A 21,923-nucleotide genomic window follows, 5' to 3' on the forward strand; every position below is an offset into this window, starting at 1 on the left:
AGTATGGTAGGGTGGGTAAGTCACATGTGAATAACTCATTTAAGGTAGAATATAAGGTAGAAGGTTTATTAGAATGGAGTAGAGAATATGCTGCTGAAGCTCAGATAAGAGAGAGAGATGTCACCTACTGGGAAGATGCAAGAAGGGTGCATGATGGAGGTCTTCTGTTTGGGACACTACCAAGGTGCGAGAGAACAGTTTCTGAAGCTACACCCGTATGAGTTATAAAAGGCTTTGACTAGCGATAGACTGAGATAGAGATTCGATACATCTGGAGAGTTGGCAGGAGAAGACAGATGCCCAGGGTAGCATCTGGAGTTAAAGAGGCCTGACATGGGGTGATGAGGTGTCCCAGTAGGTTGTCAGAGGGACTAATAGGTGTAAGTTATAGTTAGAGATCCAGGCAGGCAAGGAGCATCTGAAAATCTGTCAGCAGAGAACAAGGCACCAGCCATCAGACTGTCATTCAGGAGGAGGATTCTCTGGGAAGAATGTCTTCAAGAGTAGAGTAGGTTTTGCCAGGAGTAAAGCAGTTCTGTTCGTCGAGGAGCCAGTGAACCTGAGAGGACACCCAGCAGGACTCAGACACAAGGCTGTGAGACAGGCATGTGGTAGACCATGAAGGGGCTGCACAGACAGATTCTTGGGAGTAAAATCAGGTCGAGTTATAAGATGTAGGTGTGGTTGAGTGGGATCATGGCAATACTGAGTCCCAGATCATCAGGATTCTTCCTACTCTGGGGACAAGACATGAGCTTATCAGAGGCGGCAGAGGGAACAATATTTAAGAGCACCCGTCTATGAGGAATCAAGGGATTTCAAGGTTGTGAATCCTTTGAGATGCTCAGTGAAGGATGTTGATGGAAATCAAGCATAGGGAAGGCCTTCCAGAAATGAGAGCAGGAATAATGTACAGAGGTTGAGAAATGCAGAGCAGGTATAAGGAGCTGCAAATGGCCCAGTGTGACCGAAGCACAGATTGTGGGAGGAGAATCTATGGAAAATAAATAGATATGAGGAAAGGCTGGTGCAGCCTGGGGCTTCCACGGAGGCTGTGCTCAGGGGTCTCTAGTAGATTCTGCAGGCAGTGGGTCACAACAAAGTAAGCTAATTAAAGCACAGGGGGCTGGAGACATGGGAAGTTTGGGAAGCGTCAGATAGGGATGATAAAGGCTTGAAATAGGGTAATTTCAGGGAAATAGTAAGGAACAGACATATGAATATAGCCTCCAGGAAGGGACTTTGAATTTTTTCCATATGGTCCTAATAAAAACTCCAACTGGCTTTTTTCATGTAGAAATCATTGCAGCTAGTACAGGCTCAACTATGCATTTGTGCTGGTTCTCCTAGATGAGAGGAGTAATCTGTGACCTTGAAACAGAGGATTGCTCACAGTTTCTATGCGGCTTATCTGGAGAACAAGCCCATTCTCATGATGGACATTATTGTGTGACATTGGGCCAATAATTAAACTATCATAATTACTACTTATGAGAGCAGCTACTGTTTATTAAGTTCCTAGTATGTCTCACCAGATTACATATCTCATCTCAGATCCAGCACAATCAGTCTTATTGTTCCCATTTTATACATGAGAAAGTTGTTTAGTGCATTAAGCCCTGTAAGCAAGTTCACACAACTTGTAAGTAGCAGAAATGGGTTTTAGCATAGTCCATTTGACTAACACCCTAAGAGCTTTCCGATGAAGATTCTACATTGCCTTAGCTTATTAAACATAGTCTTATTTATGTATATTTTGGTGGAAAGCCTATAAATATAGCTCTTTTCCTCTGTTTGAATTCCTTAACTGTAGCTAGAAATTCCTTTAAAACATCATATATATGCAGTCATATGAATGTGTGAATGCTAAGTCGCTTCAGTAGTGTCCAACTCTTTGCGATCCTATGGACCCCCCAGGCTCCTCTGTTCATGGGATTCTCCAGGCAAGAATACTGGAGTGGGTTGCCATGACCTCTTCCAGGGGATCTTCCTGACCCAGGGATCAACCTGTGTCTCTTAAACCTGTCTCCGGCACTGGCAGGAGGGTTCTTTACCACTAGTGCCACCCGGGAAGCCCAGCCATGTTTACATATAGTGCAAACTGGAAAAGTGCCTATAATTTTTCTTTTGTTTCCTGCAGTTTCATGGTCCTTTACTCACCTTGGTTGACCTTGTGGACCTGTGTGTAGAGATTTCGAAAGGCTGCGTCTACTTGGAGCAGATGCACTTCATTCACAGGTATAGTGACTTTCTGGATACCGGGTTCTTATGAATATTGACACAATAATCACCTTAGTTTGGGTGAAACTTACAAGATAATGAACATTTTCATTCCTTCAAGATAGCAATACTTTCTACTAAAATCTCTCTTCTCTGCAGACCTACTAGTGTTGCTTGTCTGATCTCTGGAACTTCACTGTTATTATTATTATTAAATATAGCTTCTGCTCTAGGGATCTGGCAGCTCGGAATTGCCTTGTCTCCATGAAAGACTATACCAGTCCATCACGGATAGTGAAAATTGGGGACTTTGGACTCGCGAGGGACATCTATAAAAACGATTACTATAGGAAGAGAGGAGACGGTCTGCTCCCTGTTCGGTGGATGGCTCCAGAAAGTTTGATGGATGGAATCTTCACTACTCAGTCTGATGTATGGTGAGCTTACAGGGCACAGGGAAACGTGGGCAGCACCATCAAATATCAGAGCCAGAAGGGACCTTAAAAGGTCATCTTGTTTCGTATGTGAGAAAACACAAGACCATAGAGGTTGAGTGATTTTCCTTAAGCTAAAGTGAAAGCTAGAGGGTAAGAAGGGGCTATTCCTGGGTCTCAGCGGTTTATACCAATTCTTTTTGATCCGTTAGCTTACTGGTGTGTGTTCAAGAGATCTGTTTACTTCAGCTATCTTACTACTCTTCAAAAATGTAGAGGCTATGACTAATAGGAATTGGCACCTATGAATTAATGTCCAAGTTTGTGTCCAAATGCCTACTATTTGGGGATGTTTGGTCATTAATTTATAAGCAGAATTTCAATCATAGATCTCAAAAAGATTAGGACATGAGGGAGGTTTGGACAGCTCTTTATTATTTGAATAGAACCCCTCATTTTTGCTTGTTGACTCCAAACTTTTGATTAGAGCTGCTCAAAATGTAAAGATGTATCCAGTAACTTAAAAACTGATTTTATTTATTTATTTATTTGGCTATGCTGGGTCTTTGTTAATGCTTGGGTTTTTCTCTAGATATGGTGAGTGGGGGCTACTGGAATGGGGGCTGCTACCTAACTGTGGTATGCGGGCTTCTCGTTGCCGTGGTTTCTCCTGTTGCGGAACACAGGCTGTAGGGCTCTCGGGCTCAGGAGTTGTGGCTCCCGGACTCAAGGGTGTCACAGACTCAGTAGTTGTGGCACACGGGCTTAGTTACCCTGAGGCATGTGGAATCTTTCTGGACCAGGAATTAAACCCATGCAAATCCTTGCATTGCATGGGTTTGCATTGCAAATTAAACCCTTGTATCGGCAGACAGACTTTTCACCACGGAAGCCCTCTAATAACTTTTAAGCTAGACTGGACCTCTGCAAAATCAGGAATAAGATAAAGTTGGCCCTTGGTTTGCCAGTTTTTATTCATGCCTTCCCTCTCCACTTTTGCTAGCACTCAAACTCAAGGAGATGAAACGCTTTCTTGCTCACCCCTAGTGTGTTTACATAATGAAGCTATGAAAGCCATAGGTAATGGAGGTCTGCCGTGCAGGTTCAGCCAGGGAGGAGGAGCAGAGTGTGTGTGTGTGGGTGTGGGGGTGTGTGTGTGTGGGTGTGTGTGTGTGCCCCTACTAAGCCTTCCTATCACCTTTGAAGTGTTGGTAGTAGGCAGTTGCTTGTTCTACTTTTTCTTGAGGTTGACTTGCTTTTAAGTCCCCCATTTGCCTTTTATGGGGCCAATAATGCCAATCACAAAGTAGACTCTTGATAGCCCCAGGAATAATTATGTTGGAAAAACTACTGTAAACATGATGTTTGTAATAAGTATAATTAAAGCAAACTGTTTAATATCCTTAGGTCTTTTGGAATTCTGATTTGGGAAATTTTAACTCTTGGTCATCAACCTTACCCAGCTCATTCCAACCTTGATGTTTTAAACTATGTGCAAACAGGGGGGAGACTGGAGCCACCAAGAAATTGTCCTGATGATCTGTAAGTTAATTATGTTCCCATAAGCATCTCAAAAACAAAAACACATGTACATGCATTCTTATGCTTCATTGGTATGGTATTTTTAAATAAAAACTGGAGTTCATATATTTGTATATCCTATTTAAAATGTAAATTGTGACATTTAACTCATTAAATATATGATGATATCTTTTTATTTATATATATATACACACATAATACTTTACTTCAGAAGCAAAATCTAGAACAACAATATGTTTACTCTTGGTTAAGTGAATTCTAATAAGTAAACAAAAGTGCTTTGTGTGTTTGTGTGTGTATCACATACATACTCATTTTATTTTGGAACATCTGATTTGACTAACATCTTAACCTGCATATTTAAAGGTTCTCTTAAATAGGAGTATATTGTTTAAAAGCTGAATTGCTTTTGTTAATAAAGCTGATATTGGGATATACTACTACTAAAAATATATAACAACCTATATAGGTTGTTATCTATTTATGAACTTAACATAGAGTAAGTGTTAGAGATTCTATCAAATTGGTCCTGGCAGCTCCTGAATTCTAATAGATTTGTGATCCTTGGAACAGTTGGTGATTTTGATCTAATTATAAAGGGAAAATACACCAGGTTATTTTGCTGTGTACTAATCTACCCTCTTGTGAACAACCTTTTAGCAGAAATAGGAAGTCTTGATACTTTTTCTAAAAGGTGTCTTACCCATGATGTTTCTGAAAGAACATAGAATCAACAAGTATAAACTCCTCTGTTGTATGTACTACACCATGCTACAGATTGTGTGGAATACAGAAGTGTTTCAACCAGAGCCACGGCTCTTCAGCATCTCCAAATGTATTTTGAAAGGACAGACACACACATGGAGCAGTTGGATAAGAAGCCAACATGTAATAAAGTGCTAAACTGTGCGGTACAGACAAGTGCAAAAGGAATTAGCAGTATGCGGATACACACCATGGCTGCACGGCCTTGACCATGCTGTGTTATTTAGAGGATTATTCAGACTGGAGCCAAAAGATGATTAAGAACTGGGCACCTTGGTTGGATGTTCTGTGGGTGAATGTTTTTGTATTATTTAAATCTTCCAGCTTGAAGAAGATTGGAATCACTGTCTGTTTCTGATTTAGCTTTTATAGCCTCGGGGATATTTACAGAAGGATCAGTTATACACATATCTGAACGAGTTTGGTGGCAGTGCCTAAAAATATGATTCATGATCCTTTTGGGGCAGATGGAAAAACTTCTGTAAGTTAGGGGTAAGAAATTTATATAAAATTTTTAAAAAGTTAGTCTAGGGCTTGAGAGGAAAAAAAAACAACCTAGCATTCCTAAGTATGAAATACATTTGTATCAAGTGGTTAGCAAACTAATCACTGTTTTGTACCTCTTATACATCTATTGAATACTCAGAAGATTTCCCCCAAATTTTAGTTGCACAAAATTTTCCTTGTGCTGTTAGAATTCTATTTGGCATATCTATTTGGCATATCCCCTCTAGGGAGTAATGTATCTCATCATAATTATGCATTTCTTTTTTTGATAGGCACTCTAGGAATCACTGAATTATACATTTTGATTAATGTGTTCATTTATTCTGTTTGGGGAGGAAGAAGGTAGATAATTAATTGTCCTATTGTAAGGAAGAAAAATGCAGTTATGTTGAACTTTGCCCTCTCCAAAGGTATCCAGAAATTTAACTAGAAGGAGGAGGAAGAAGGAGTGCTAGAAAAGTTCTAGAAAAATATTCCTCATTACAAGTGAAAAAAGATAATGTTCTATATGATTTTATCTTGAGTAATTATTCATTTGGATATATTATTGCTCTAATTTTATGAAAGTATAGTTTCCTTGAAGCCAAAATTTCCATTGCTGCTTTTGAAGTTCATTTGAACATCAGTAATTAAAAAGCAAACAATGCTCTACACCCTCCAAAGGCCGCCTGCTTCAGATCCCCAGGAAGGGTTAACGATCCATGGCCGACTAGGGAGACAAGCCCTGCTAAGGAAATGGAGCTCTCAGTGATGCCATTCATCTGGCCACGGCCTTAAGTTGTCATGATAAAGATTAACTACTCTCCTTAGAGTACAGAGGAAACTGATTTTTATTTGAAGCCTTTCTCTGAGATCACAGGCCCAGCTTAGAGGGTTGAAAGTCTGCGCTGAGCCGGTCTGCACCTTCTATTCACTGCTTAAATACTCAGCACCTGGATGCACTCTGGGTCAGGTGAGCCCATAGATGGCTACGCTGTGCTTAGCTATTAATGGAATGTGAAAGTTCAGAGCATTCCCGCCCTTCTTTCCATAGTCTGGGACGTATGGTGCAAAGCCCAGTCCTCAGTGTTCTCTTCAGCTTTTAGTTTGCACAACAACCTTAACACTCTCAGGAATAAATGGGATCAAAGGGCAATCTACATCAAGTGAGAGCTCTTTGGGGTTCTCGGCCACAGGTATCACAGGGAAACTGAAATTACCGGAGAGTTTCTCCAATGCAGGAGGTCAAAATAGAGAACATGGAGCCTCACCATCTTATTTTTACCCTGTAAGAATATGTGTAAGTGTTAGTTGCTCTGTCATGTCTGATTCTTTGGGACCCCATGGACTGTAGCCTGCCAGGCTCCTCTGTCCATGGAATTCTCCAGGCAAGAGTACTGGACTGGGTGGCCTTTTCCTTCTCCAGGGGATCTTCCTGACCCAGGGATCGAATCTGGGTCTCTTGCATTGCAGGCAGATTCTTTACCATCTGAACCACCAGGGAAGCCCAAGAATATATATATCTGGATATTAATTGCATCTTTCCAGGAGTGCATATAGTGAGTAAGGGAGTTTTTCAAATCTGAATTTTATATGATTTGCTTAAATGCCTATTAATTAACCTGCCCTTAATTCTGAAAGATGCCATGGAGTTTTCATCTGTTAAATTTCAATTGCTTTATGAATCCAAGAACTTAACTCATAAAAACTAATAATGAACATGGTTAATGAGTTTTGTGCTATTTTGGAAGAAATTGAAGCAAAGAGGAGTAAAAGGGTTGGTATGGTGAATGGAAGAATTTGAACTGAAACACTTAGCTAAATGAGATATTTCAAGTATCAGAGTATCTGTTCAGAGGTAGAACCATCCCAGGTAAATTTTAACAAAATTGAAGGACCTGTCACTTTATTTAGACTAATATGATTGAATATTTGTAACTATAATTTGGTAAAAGTATTTAATGCATGATACTGAATTGCGACAAGTAAGGAAAGACCCCTTTTTGTAAGGAAAGACCCCTATACCAAAGAAATAGTTGTTAATTTACAAGATGCAAGAAATGCATTTTGGGGGTTTGATAATATTTAAAAGCCTAGTCATTTATTCCATTGCCATTTTAATATTGTTTAAGAGCACAAGTTGTATGTGTGCTCAGTTGTGTCTGACTCTTTGCGACCCCATGGACTGTAACCTGCCCTGCTCCTTGGTCTATAGGATTTCCCAGGCAAGAATACTGGAGTGGGTTGCCATTTCCTTCTCCAGGGGATCTTCCCGACCCAGGGATCGAACCCACGTCTCTCGTGTCTCCTCCTTTGGCAGGCAGGTTCTTTACCACTGCACCGCCTGGGAAGCCTGAACAAGTTGTGCTCTTTACTTTTAAATGACTATTGCTTTATAGAGCGTGCCTCTTTTCTTAATCTAGGGCAGTCAGTACTCATTTGACCCTGGACAGTGGGAGAGAAAGGTGTTATATATTTATCAGGTCACTTGTTTTTGCCATTAGAGAGTTAAGAAGAATAATGTAAATTAAAGCCTCCATAGATGAAAAATTAGGAATATCTGCTTAGATAACTTACATAAATTAAACTTTTGCAGGAAAGTGGGAGTGGGTGAGGTGCAGAGTGGAGAAGGGGCAATTGTCTGGGTGCTTTCTCTCCTCTCTCCCTCCTTCCTTTTCCTCCTTCCTTCTCACTATATCATCTTCGTTAAGTGTCTTGAATACTTTGTAGAATGAAGTGTATTATAAATAAAGTAAAACTTCATAATTGAAATATGACAAGTCTTGAGAGATTCCACGTATCCTTTGATAATATCTCAAAATTACAACTTTGTTTTTAGAAGAGGTTAGGTTTCTTGTGGCAAGTTACACTTTACTTTCTCCTTTCACCTGTGTGCTGGTCACTCAGTTGTGTCCAACCCTCTGTGGCCCCACAGACTGTAGCCCACCAGTCCATGGAATTTTCCAGGCAAGAATACTGGAGGTGTCATTTCCGACTCCATAGAACCTTCCTGACTCAGGAATCGAACCTGCATCTCTTGCGCCTCCTACATTGGCAGGTGGATTCTTTACTGGTAGCACCACCTTAGAAGTCCACCCTTAGGTTTGTCATTAAGTTTCTATTTTAAAATTGGTTTAAATTCCATGATCGGGGTATCAGTCACATGATATTATTTCCGAGTCGAATTGTCCTTCTTTGAGTTATTTGTTTCATTCCTGTTGCTAAATGCCAAAGATTATAAAGCAATATGTAAAGGATTAGGTTCTTAGTGATGATTCTAATCTATAAAAATACAGCCATGCTCAGTACTCTATATCCAGAATGTAAATTGTAATATAAATGAAAATTCATCAGATCAATACTGAAAAAGATCAATATTAGGTTTCTCTATAATACTCTGATATTAACACTGACATGAGGTGCTTGTCAAGAAATAAAAGAGATAGAAGTGGAATTTTTGTGCCACATACAGATATTACTATTCAATCAATACCTATGATGGTTTCTGGGTCATTGTCACCTAGAGATTGAATATATTTTCACTCCATTGTCATTGCTTTAGTCCAAACTACCATCGTCTCTCACCTGCTGCTGCTGCTGCTAAGTCACTTCAGCTGTGTCTGACTCTGTGCGACCCCATAGACGGCAGCCGACCAGGCTCCCTCATCCCTGGGATTCTCCAGGCAAGAACACTGGAGTGGGTTGCCATTTCCTTCTCCAATGCATGAAAGTGAAAAGTGAAAGTGAAGTCGCTCAGTCATGTCCGACTCTTCGTGACCCCATGGACTGCAGCCTACCAGGCTCCTCCATCCATGGGGTTTTCCACCTAGTCTTCTCGAATAACTTCCTTGCTTCCAACTTGCCCCTCTACAGTCAATTCTCTATATATATCAGCTAGAGTCATCCTTTAAAAATGTAAAGATCATGTTCCCTTAAAAATCTTTGACAGCTTCCATTGTGTTGCATAAAATCTAGCGCCTAGGCTGATCTTTGACTTTTGTGATCTCGCCTTCCTCTCCGGCCTCATCTCTTATACTCTCCCCCTCAGTGACTGCTCTACAGCTATACTGGCTGTCCTTCACATTCTAAAATGTGCCAAGTTCTTTCCAAAGTTAGGAATTTACACATGCTTTTGCCTCTTCTAGTGTGTTCCCTGACTTTCATCCCCACCCAGTTCCCATGGCTAGCATCTTATTTTTCTACAGAGTTCATTGGCTTAAACGCCACCTCCGCAGAAGTTCTTCTATAAGCAACTTACCGAAAATGTTCCATCTCTAATTAGTGTTCACATTTGTTTTCTCGCACAGAAGTCGGACATGACTGAAGCGACTTAGCAGCAGCAGCAGTACCATTTTTAGAACTTATAAGTTTTAATTATATATTTATCTGTTGATATGGTAGTACTAAAATTTTTAAATACTTCCCAGTTTATGTTTCTTTATTAGCCTTTCTCTCTCTGCCCCCGGTCACCCTTCTAGCTCCAGAGAGTGAAAGAGGAGAGCAGGCACTTGACCTTTTTAGTGAGTCAGCAGACTTGGAAACGATGCTTAGAGCAGAGAGAGGCTTATGTAGAATCCTTTAGCTCCTTGTTAGTTTGCTAAATGGCAACTTTGAGCTACTAAACCTATAATTCTATATAATCTAACAAACAAGAAGAAGAGAAACTCCACTCCTTCTAAGCCCTGGACAAGGGTAGGAAGAAGAAACCTTGACAAGATAAGAGGGTGAAGATGTTGGATATTTAGGTCCTGAAACCTCTGTAGGCTTCAGTTAGATGAGGTGACACCAAACACGGGGAGCAACTGCCTACTCCTCCCAGTCTGGCAGGATGGCAAGGAGATCCCTGACGGACCCCCTGCGTTGACAGGGACACTCAGCATCCTGAATAGGATGGACTCCATGTCCAGAAAGAGAACATGTAGCTTTTGCTCCCAAGCCTCCTTTGTTTCCCTGTGTAAAGTGAACATTTTGTTGAAAGCTAGAACTTTGGCTAGGGAGCATCCTGTAGGCATGCAGCAGAAACAGGAAAGGGTTCCCTGAGCCTTGTCAGCAGATGTAGGATGTGATGCAGTCTCAGAGAGGCCTGCAGCTAGAGAGAGAAACGGGAGGACCAGTTCCGTGAGAAGGACCAAAAGAGCAGGGAAAGAGATCATGGATTGCAGATAGCAGTCGATGCCTGCAGGAAGGACCAGACCAGTCGCTCCTTACGGAATTCCTCATCATTCCACTCTGAGACTAGAGAAGGCCTGGAGGGCACAGTGGGGCCCAAAGCATCCTTCACGGGGCCAGTACAGCTCATGCAAATCCTGACACCACCTTGGAGAGGAAGACAGAGGGAGTAGGAATGGCCTGAAGATAAGAGACAGCAAGTTATTAGCCATAAAAGACCAAGGATTACCCAAAAAGGGTGGTTTTCAGAACAGACTAGTTCATAACTGGCATTGTTCTAAATGAAGTTAATTTTCTTCTGCTGGGTGAGGCTTTGCGAATCAGTTACAAAGCTATCAAAAGAGCTACGTTTTCCCCCTGTTCCTGTGAGTTGTAGTGGGTAAATTTTGCCACCCTCTTATATGTGCTTTATATATCATATGAGGACAGGAGCCACACTGCCATATCACTTGCTCTTGATATCCTGCTCGTATATAATGTGTCCAACAGATCTTTGATGAATGAATGAATGAACACTCATTGAGAGTTCTGCACGGACATGTCTTAGACAATCATTAAGGAAAAGATAATATTAAACAACCAGCTATTTATGGCTAGGGGAACTGAGCATCTTATTTAACCTGGCACTGAAGAACTGGATCTGATTTCTGCTTCTGGTTCTGCCACTAAATATCTGTGTGGCTTGGAGTACATCTTAGATTTTGTTTCAGATATCAATGTATAAATGTAAAATTTAATCTCAGCTTCTTCAATAATTTAGCTGTTGGTTTTCTTATTGGTTCGGTAAACATTTTCTAACCATATATTTATCTATCTATTTATTTGATTAATAACTGTTAAATGTTGGCCTTTCAGAAGGAAGATGTTTTCTAATAAAGGTAGTTATATTGTCTGCAACTGTTATCTTCCTGACCCGTGGCTCAGCGGTTAAAGAATCCACCTGCAGTACAGGAGACATGGGTTTGACTCCTGAGTCAGGAAGATCCCCTGGAGAAGGAAATGTATTCTTGCCTGGGAAATCCTACGGACAGAGGCGCCTGGTGGGCCACAGTCTGTGGGGTTGCAAAAGAGTCAGACTCGACTGAGCAACTAAACAACAACAACAAATTAAATAAATAAGAAACAAAAGCTTTTGTTCTGGTTCAGTTATATTAATTGTGGAAAACTGGCAATAACTCAAATTCTTTTGCGTCTGAAATGACCTTACGCAGGTTATTGGTAATGGCTACCTAATGATATCCAGTCACCATTTACTTTCATGTCTTTACTCATACATCCAGGTGGAATTTAATGACCCAGTGCTGGGCTCAAGAACCTGACCAAAGACCTACCTTCCATAAAATTCAAGAACAGCTTCAGTTATTCAGAAATTTTTCCTTAAATAGTATTTCTCAATGCAGAGGAGAAGCAAACCCCAGTGGAGTCATAAATGAAGGCTTTGAAGGTAAGTTTGATTCTTCTTCAGAATTTCTGAGTTTTCTCTCCAGTGTTAACTGAACAAGGTCAAAATGGGATGTACCTGGAAGATATCTTACAGTGCACAGGAGGAATAATACACTGGCACCATCCTCATAATTAAGTATTTATTATCCTCCTCTTTGAAAGTAATTTTGGTTTGTTCATTACATTAAAAAAAAAAAAGAATAATGATATGGCCCCTGGATTTATAACCTAAGATAGTAAGAAAGAGAATTAACATGTTAGACTATATTTCCATGAGGCCTGTTCTCTTCATTCTCCACTTCTCATGCCAGTTTCGACCTCAGTGGCAGAGCTGAGTTAATTACAGTTGATGGTGCATTATCATCATTGGTCTATGCAGGGTTTCTCTTTCATTTGTTTGTTTAGCCTCTTATTTCCATATTCCTCTTCTGTTCTAGTTCCTCTCTCTACCTGCCAGGTAGCCATTTAATGTGTCTCTGTTAATTTGTATGTTTTCTACAAAATGTGTATTGTATGGATGGATACTTTAGTGTTATACAGTGCTTCTTTTCTTCCGTTTTACATTAATACTGTGTTTTTAAAAGCCATCCATGTGTATATATCTAATCTAGTACTTCAAACTGCCTAGTTAGTTTGCTGTGATTATTGTAGTGGGTCATACCCTGATAAAGGCTAGTGTAATTCCACTTCAGTATTTTGGTATTAAAACACAATAGTCACTTAATTCATTTCCAAAGACAGATTTATGATACATTTGCCTAATTGGCTGCAGAAAAATAAATTTTAAAATGATCCTTTCCAGCTGTTCTTAAACTCCATCCCATAATTAAAAGTTCACAGGACTTTTTTCTTTTTTTTCAAATGCAAACATTCTTGCTGAGAAATAAACCTGGCAAGATGGACCACGACTCAGAATCCCTCAGAAATTAAGCCTCTTGGCTCAGCACTGATTGATTATTCAATGGCTGATTGTTGCCCTGGAGGCATCTCTCTACAGTGAGACCTTCACCTTGAGTGATACACTTGACTAATAATAGCAGGGAAAAATAAGAAGCCCAGGATGATTATCTGCTTGTCTTGTTTGCAGTGTTTCTAACTACACATTTTGAGTAAATTTCGATCCATGACATGAATGCAGATTAGACTCTGATCGTGACACATCTTTAACATGAACAGCTAAGCGACAATTTGGAAAGAGATGTGCTTTGAGCATACATCCCAATCCTCCTCAGAATAAGCCAATTTCACATTGGTGCTACCTGCTATCTCATCATGAGGCTGAGCTGATGATTCTCAGAGTCTCAGTGGTAGAAGACAGAAGACTGACTGACTTTTCTTGATGGGCACTGAGAGAAGTCAGAATGGGAAGAGGAAGGTTGTCATGGAAATCGAAAAGAGAGAGACTCACAGTCAGAAATGGTCAAATGCTGCAGAGAAAAAGAGTTCTGTGGGGATATGAGGAATTTACAGTTGACTTGTGTTATATTTCAAAATTCAACTCTGCTCACAGAAGCCTTTCCTTCTAATATGTACGGACATTTGTTAAAAAAAAAAAATAGCAAAGGCTGCCATAATGGGTGTTAGAAGACCTGAGAGCTTAGCTTTACCTTAGGGTCTACCAGATGTCTCCATGAACCCTTACAGAAATCTTTTTACCATGTAGCATTACCTAGTTTCATCTATGGAGCTGAGGTAAGTACCAAACTGCTCACGGTATGTATAAAGGACAACCCCCTTTTAATGAATGGCTTTTAATTTCAATATTATGTAACTTTATTTCTAGCACTTTTGAATATACCACTTGTGCTATTTAACTCATTAAATCCTTACAATAGCCCTATGAAGTAGGCATTATAACATTACCATTTTACAGATGAAAAGACTGAGGTTAGTAACTTGCTCATGGTCATCCTGCTGGATGGGGCTGGAGCAGGATTCTATTCTAGAGCCTTTGCTCTCAGCCTTCACAGAGTGGTAGCAAAGGCAAGGAAACTTTGTTATCTTTAGCATTCTGCATAGCTAGGGGTGGTGAAAGAATTTGCTACTTTTGGCCTGCTAGAAAAGATATAATAATCTTTCCTGGTTATATCTAATTTATTGAGGAGCCAAGTTGTTGACAGACTGAATTAAAATTCTAAAGGATATTTTTAAAAAATAGAGAAGCAGACATAACTAGGCAGAATAAGGATACTGGAAGAGGTTAACAGGGAATATAATAAAGCTCTAATAATTTTTTAGAAACAAGTCTGTGCCATGACATATATATGATTTTGGTAACAAGAGAAATTCACATTCTGAAATCTACAACAAATGTAAATTGTGACCATAAGGAATGGAAAGATATATGGGGATCACCAACATTTTTGATAATTGGCATGTGACTGAAAAAAAGTGACAGAGAAGCGAGAAGAAATAGAATGAAAAACAGAGTTTGAATATTTGCAAAGGATAGAAATCATAGAACAGTCACTTTAAGGCAAGCTTAAACTTAATTAACTTTTAAGTAAAAGAATGTGTTTAATAATAGTTTGCTGTTTTGCAGACTGGTAGATGTATTTAACAAAACAGTAAGAAGTCTTCTTTGTTATTGTCAGAGATATATAAGAAGACAAGTAAAGCCACTGGGAGGACTTTTTTGAAAAAAAAGAAAAAAAGGAGAGGGGCATTAGGATTAAGGGAGCAATAATACCATGCCTATGCTATGGTCCTACTGACCTAATGGGGTGGAGAGGGGATAGAGAGAAGATTAGTAACATATCTGGGCATCTAGTAAAAATATCCCAGTGACTTCATCCAAACATTTGTGTAAACATCACCTCATCAGTCCCAGAGAGTTCTACAGGAAACAAATCTAAATGCTTCTCTGCTGTTCTAAACATAGCCAGTCAGCCGGCATATGTCTCGTCTGTAAATACCCTGTCTTACTTGGAAGTCTTTATTTTAATATTTCCCTCTTAAACCAAGAGTTGCCAAGTGCATGCCGTCTTTGCTCAGGATCTCTGCTGTAAGGACCTGCAAGTTTTCTATTCAGTAGTTTTTAAATCAAAATAAACAACCTGCCCCATCTCTCATAAATTCCTTATGCAATAAGAAGATGTACTCATTGCTGAAAGCTTGCCAGGGTCAAGTTACTAAATATTGTCCTAAGTACTATGAAGCGATGAAATAGTGAGCTAATGATTTTTCTTTGACATATTGCACCAGAATTTGTAAAAATAGAATTTATTTGCCTTATGGAAAAGAATTTTTTTCCAATGTAGGCAAAAAAATTAAATCATGTTTCCCAATATGCTATTTAATGAGCCCAAGTTATGGCAGTGAAGCGGCTGATAATGTGAGTACCTAGACCTATGTTATAAGCATATGTTTTTGTTGACATTTTAAACTCCTTTAGCCTAATTTCTTTAAGCCCTTCAGGAATATCATCCTAATTTCCTCAATAATCTGGGCCACTGGGCAATTTAATCCTATTTCTTCCTATCATTTTTTGGTATTTTTATTGCTGTTTTCATGCATAGCAAGTTATTCTTGAGTACATATTGACAATAATCATAACAGTTGGATTCTTCCATTGATATTCAGCTCATAGGCACTAACCAAACTCAACATCTGATAAGCTTATTTTTATGGGGGAGATATTTTAGAAACACTGACTATTCACATGGTTTGAAATATACTAGAATGGTGTTGGAATAATGAAGAGGAACATGGAATGATACCAAAGAGCCTGCAGCCTGGCCTCTGTGTTATTCAGCAGCGGGTGAGGGCCTGAAAAACTAAATAAACACCTACTAAGACAGAGCAAGAACAGTGATTCATATGTTTTGATAATAACATAAGCTTTGTAGTTCAGATTTGGAACTTGGTAATAGGTGTGTGCATGCATGCTAAGTCACTCAGTCATGTCTGACTCTTTGGGACCCAATGGACTGTTAGCCTGCCAGGCTCCTCTGTCCATGGGGATTCTCCAGGCAAAAATACTGGAGTGGGTTGCCATGCCCTCCTCCAGAGGATCTTCCTGACTCAGGGATCAAAACCGTATCTCCTGTGTCTCCTGCATCGCAGGCAGATTCTTTACCCCTAAACCACTGGGGAAGCCCTGGTTAATAGGTAGATCCATTAAATTCCATCAGGGAATAAATAGGTGCAATGGTGCTTCCCTTCATCCTTTGAAATTGTTTAAATTTTTCCGATATTTCAATTTAAATGCATTCCAAATAAATCCAGCCTGGGGTATGCACAGAAGCTTGGCAGCCAGACTGGTCTCACCCACACATTTGGACACTCTTATGCTGGAAGTATCATTAGGAGAAAGGGAGGGACCTTCATCTATTGACTGAAATGTTTCTGATTTGTAAAATGTGATGCTGAGTGAAGGGACAGTTATATTTCTGACTGTAAACTTTTCATCCAGGCAGTAACACTCAGGGACTGGAAAACATGGATAAAAAACAAATAATTCCTTCAATATACATTTGTATGTTTATCTGGTAGAGTCCCTAGAATTTTGTGGAATGTTTCAGAATCTCTGCTATTAGGTTTCAATAGAATTCTTATACATTTCTAAGTAAGAAGGTCAGCCTTTAAGTAGAGAAAGACAAAATAATATGAGCACAGTTGTGAAGAAGGTCAGATTTCCCTCTATCTGTTTTTCTGCAGGCACCCCCACCTCACACATGTATGTCTGGAGTCAGTCCCTCTCAAGAACTCCTGTAGGGCACACTGCCCACCACCTCCTCTGCACATAGCATGGCAGCTCCTCTCTCTGCTTGGGGAGGTGAACGTGAGGACCGACTAGAGCCAGACAATTTGGGTTCAAATTCTAGTTGTGTGACCTTGGGAAAAGTATTAAGCTCCTCTGTCCTCAATTTCCTCATGTGTTGAAAGCGGATAGTGCCAGTACTTACTTAATAGGGGAAGAATGAGTTAATATATGCATATAGCTTAGAACAGTGCCTGGTATGTAATTAGCACTCTATACATATTAATAACAATTATTATGATTATATTTCATATCAGTGTTTATTGCCACCTGACATAGATTTAGTTGTCCACTAGTTTATTGTCTGTACCCCCCCATTAGAGTGTAAACCCCAAATAGAAACAAATGTGTTTCGTGCACAGCTATCTCATCAATACCTAGGACACGGCCGGGTATGCAGGATGCAGGCAATAAATATTAGCTTAATAAATAACTGAATTCCTTGACTTAAAAAAGTACATCTTTAAAGGTAGATATTTTAGCCAATGTGGCAAGATGAAAGGGTAAGCACTTTATGCAAAAGGGCCATCCTAGGGCCACTTAATTCCTGTCACAAAGACCAGACCTGTGTCACCTGTTATGCAGTTACCTCTATATGCTCTTACTGCTTCGCGTATTCCTTTCTTACATAAGCACACGTAACCTTCCATCGCATTTTATTACTTCTGCTCTCCTACTAGCCTGTAGTGGTTATCAAGGACAGGGAACATGTCTTTTATCTTTGTGTTCCCTCAGTGGTCATCATAAATGTTTACTGAACCAATGAGCAAGGCTGGTGTTTTTCTAATTTTCATAGAACCTGAATATTACAAATACAGGAAACCAAATACATGCTAGAATAATGTTTGTATTTTTTTTCACAGATGAAGATGGTCATCCAATTTGTTTGAATTCAGATGATGTTACGTCGGTTGCTTTAATGGAAACCAAGAACCAAGAAGGGTTAAACTACATGGTACTTGCTACAGAATGCAGACAAGGTGAAGCCAATTCTGAGGGTCCTCTAGGCTCTAAGGAATCTGAATCTTGTGGTCTGAGGAAAGAAGAGAAGGAACCACATGCAGACATAGCTATCTGCCAAGAAAAACAAGTGGCTTACTGCCTTCCTGGCAAGCCTGAAGGCCTGAACTATGCCTGCCTCACTCACAGTGGATATGGAGATGGGTTTGATTAATAGCTCTGTTTGGGACATGCAGGGTTGAGATAAACACTCCTCCCATTAAGTGGTCATGGAAAGAAAACCTAGTAGAGTGATAGATGTTGTGGTGTGGTGGTCTGTGACTCCAAATTAACACCGGAAGTTGTATTCTAATTTTGGTTCTAAGAGCCATTTGGTTTAGGTTGAGACAATCTCCATACCAACAGTCTAACCTTGAGCAGAATTCTGTGGTGAACCTCTGAGCATTTGAAAAGCTTAGAAAGACTAAAGAGTCTGGAAATGAAACTGTGATCCTTTGCCCCGAGGTCTCTTAGGCCACTTCCCACCCTTCAGTCTGGGCCCTAAGAGAAACATCTTAGAAAGAAAACATGTACGTTCAAAGACCTGAAGGAGGAGAACAAGTGTGCTCAGGGGGCCAAGTGAACTACAGATTATCCCAAGCAGGACAAAGGAAATGACTAAATAACTCTACACATACAGAAGGAACCAGCACCCGAGACACGAGTCATTAAGAAAGCTATTAATACAATAAAATATTGTCCTTAATGACTAGTCTACAATATTTTGTTTTTTGGAGTCTTGGAACAGCAGTTTCAATCATATTGCAAAGAGGACCATGAAGATCTCTGTGTCCTAAAGTTTAGCATTCCATGATCTTTGGATCATATACAAATGACTTTGTGATTTTTGTGCTATTAATATTATGGAAATTAGCTAATATAGAGATTTTTAATTTGCCATATCTATTTTCTACATTAAACGCTTAAGATTACATTTACTATGAAATTGTCCTTAAAATTAAATATAAATGACAATATAATGTTAATTCAAGCTATATGATTTTCAGCAACCATACAAAACAATAAGCACCTAAATGAGAACTATTAAAAAATTGATTCAGGGAAACACTGATTTAAAGCCAGTCATTCTTTGCAGTTACCCATTTAAATCTGGAAGCCTCAAGCGTTCTAACAACAGATCTAATGAAAGTATTCGATGTGTTATTTAGTTGCAGCATACAGAGTGTTCACAAGACACAAAGAACACTTTGATTATACTAATAACATTTGCTAAAAACTATTGTGGAAGCAGAACATGGATCCGTTCCTGCTTTGGATCATTTAGTTCATTTTTAAATGTGTCCACTGCCTGGGAACTTGCAGAGATGACAGGCTGTATGGTGAGGTACACAGGGAAGTCGGTGTGTTTGTTCTGTGGTGAACAGCCCCCAAGTAAAGGTCCAGGATTTATGGCCACTCTATCATATCTAGTATCCACTGAACAAGGCAGAATATTTTCCCTCTGATCTTTAGACTTTTTAATGGGCATTGATCATTCTTTTTGTTGGCCTACCATATGACGCCCCTTCCCCTGTTGGGGAGTTCCTCTACCTTCATCTTCAGATGGGGAGCCGTGTTCTATTTGCTTCCCTAAGATCTCATACAATACGAAGGCAGGCAGTGACCCTAGCCCCCACCTCTCAGACACACCCACCACAGGCTTCTAATTGAGAGAGAAGGAAGCAAAGCAACAGGGACCCCGGTGAGTCACGCCTGGTCATGGTGGCAAGTGGAGTTAGTCTGGCTCCCAGAAAGCAGCGTCCAGGGCTTAGGGGAGCTGGGAGAGCAAGCCTGGAGCCTGGTGCCTCTGGCAACCAGGGCAGGCAGACTGGGGACTTGGTTCTGCTGTCTGCTTCTAGCAAGGGTTCCCTGCTCCATAGCCTCTGAGTTCGGTTCTTAAGCCCTCCCAAGGATTCTGTGACTTATCTCCATATCCTTTTAATAAATGTTTTTCTTTTAAGTCAGAGTCAGCTTCTGCTTTTTGCATCTATGACTTTTTCTCTGCCAAAGCAATACAGAAACTTTATTTTGGAATGCACAAAGAAATGTATTGGAGAATTGGATTTTCAGTACAATACACTTGCATTACAATCTGTATAATAGAGAAATTTACAGAATATCTGAGGAGAACAGCCCATAAAGTATCATGCTTTAGCTAGGATATAAGTGCAAATTATTAGACTTTTAAAAATAATTCATAATAAATGATATTGGTAGAAATATTTACTACAACATAAAATAGACAGTGGCTGAAATCGCATAGGAAAATTTATTATAAATCAAAGTAATTGATAAAAATACAAATGGCTGATGATATTGAAAACTGTAAGTTTATTCTGGAAAAATTAGATTTTGTAATCAAGAGGGAAAAATTGGCTATGGCTAAAATCGGCACTAGTTAAAATGTGTTATTCACTTTAAAAAAAAAAATACTGGGCTTCCCTGGTGGCTCAGACGATAAAGTGTCTGCCTGCAATGCGGGAGACCCAGGTTCAATTCCTGAGTTGGGAAAATGCCCTGGAGAAGGAAATGGCAATCCACTCCAGCACTCTTGCCTGGAAAATCCCATGGACGGAGGAGGCTGATAGGCTACAGTGCATGGGGTCGCAAAGAGTCGGACATGACTGAGCGACCACTTTCACTAAAAATTAACAGAAGAATAAAATCTCATTGACAAGTTTTTTTATCTGCAAAAATGACCTGGGAATATTAGACTTGAGAGAAATTATGGCTCCCAAAGGCAGAAGTTATCATTGGTATAAACAAAACAATACAAAGCCAATCAATAACTCTAACCTTAATTTTAAATTGTTCAAGGAAAAGAAACAGTCTGTAAGAAAAATATTTAGGTTGAAAATGAAAGACATTTTTTTAATGTTGCCAGTTGAACAAAGATTTACCTGGAGAAAATTAATATGTCGCTATAATTCTGCTGCAAATGCTTTATTCAAAATGTCCTGGAGAAAAGAACCTGTCCTTGATCTCAGATATTCTGTGTTGCTTATGCATCCTTGTTTTCCCTGGCCTATTGGAATGGTCTCATCTATTCTTCTCTACTTATCTAAATTCCAGACATCCTTTAGGGTCAGCTCATATTCCAACTTGTTGGAAAGGCTTGTCTCTAACTCCCTCCCCTCCTTCTTATCAGAATTACTGCTGCTCTTGTCTTTATGCCTTGTTAACTGGCAATTATGGTATTGTGGTATGGTATTTCTACCTTATTTCTATGTGTTTTATTAACTTGAATAAATTGCAAACTTTCCAAACTCAGGTGGTGTCTTTTGACCCTTTGTATCTTTAATATAAAGTAACTATTCATATGTAATGGGTGAATTGGCTTTCTCAGGACTTCCCTGGTGGCTCAGATGGTAAAGCGTCTGCCTACAATGCAGGAGACCCAGGTTCAATCCCTGGGTCAGGAAGATCTCTTGGAGAAGGAAATGGTAACCCACTCCAGTATTCTTGCCTGGAAAATCCCATGGACCGAGAAGCCTGGTAGGCTACAGGCCATGGGGTCGCAAAGAGTTGGACACGACTGAGTGACTTCACTTTCACTTCTGGCTTTCTCATCATCCTTTTCCAACACATTTCACAAGTTTTCACTTTTAGCTCATAAAAGAGATGCCAGAAGACTGGTATATTGCCGAGAGGGATACTTATGAGGATTCTTTTGATTCGGAGTTATCTGAGACCTAGATATATTACAGAAGTTTGTGGACTGCTTTGAGTTTCAGATCAGACTTAGATGAGCCTGAAATGCTGAAAGTCCTTGAAATGATGGTAAAGGATATTAGAGAAGGCAAAAAATTATTTTTCTCCCTCATTGTAAACTCAACTTTTATCCTCAGAATGGCCTTATGGATGGGGAATAAATGTTAAGTTGTCCTTGACTTCTCTTTGATTTTCTCTCTTTGGTAAAGAGGAGCCCATTCAGTTTTGCTTTTTACAGTTGATCAAGCCTCTGGGTTGCCCAAACTAGAAGACCTATTGCAATCCTTCTAGGCTTCTTTACAACCAGAAAAAACAAAGGGCCAACATATACAACACAAATGCCATTGTATGTAATTCAGACTCCAGAAGTTTCCCCAGATACCCCTCCCCAC

At 39.7% G+C, this 21,923-nt stretch overlaps 1 protein-coding gene, 1 long non-coding RNA gene and 1 other non-coding gene across 12 annotated transcripts in view; 2 read left to right on the forward strand and 1 right to left on the reverse strand.

Annotated features, from left to right (window-relative positions):
- The window catches only part of ROS1 (ROS proto-oncogene 1, receptor tyrosine kinase), a 129,751-nt gene extending 109,971 nt beyond the window's left edge, over window positions 1–19,780 (forward strand). For all 10 annotated transcript variants that reach the window (XM_086317161.1, XM_086317154.1, XM_086317155.1 and 7 more), the window contains 5 exons: window positions 2,141–2,238; window positions 2,454–2,657; window positions 4,062–4,196; window positions 11,897–12,060; window positions 17,685–19,780. In XM_086317161.1, coding sequence (XP_086173287.1) covers window positions 2,141–2,238; window positions 2,454–2,657; window positions 4,062–4,196; window positions 11,897–12,060; window positions 17,685–17,995 — 912 coding nt within the window. In that variant the 3' untranslated portion in view covers window positions 17,996–19,780. The remainder of the gene's footprint in view (window positions 1–2,140; window positions 2,239–2,453; window positions 2,658–4,061; window positions 4,197–11,896; window positions 12,061–17,684) is intronic.
- Window positions 1–21,923, reverse strand: part of LOC147365775 (uncharacterized) — a 38,446-nt gene that overhangs the window by 4,265 nt on the left and 12,258 nt on the right. The gene's annotated exons all lie outside the window — the stretch shown is intronic.
- On the forward strand, window positions 21,171–21,243 carry TRNAC-ACA (transfer RNA cysteine (anticodon ACA)). Its single transcript has one exon. It is a non-coding gene; the product is annotated as a tRNA-Cys (tRNA).

The sequence above is a fragment of the Bos grunniens genome, chromosome 9, assembly GCF_055505025.1.
Source record: "Bos grunniens cultivar Pamir isolate PY7600 chromosome 9, Bosgru_T2T1.0, whole genome shotgun sequence".
Classification (NCBI taxonomy): domain Eukaryota; kingdom Metazoa; phylum Chordata; class Mammalia; order Artiodactyla; family Bovidae; genus Bos; species Bos grunniens.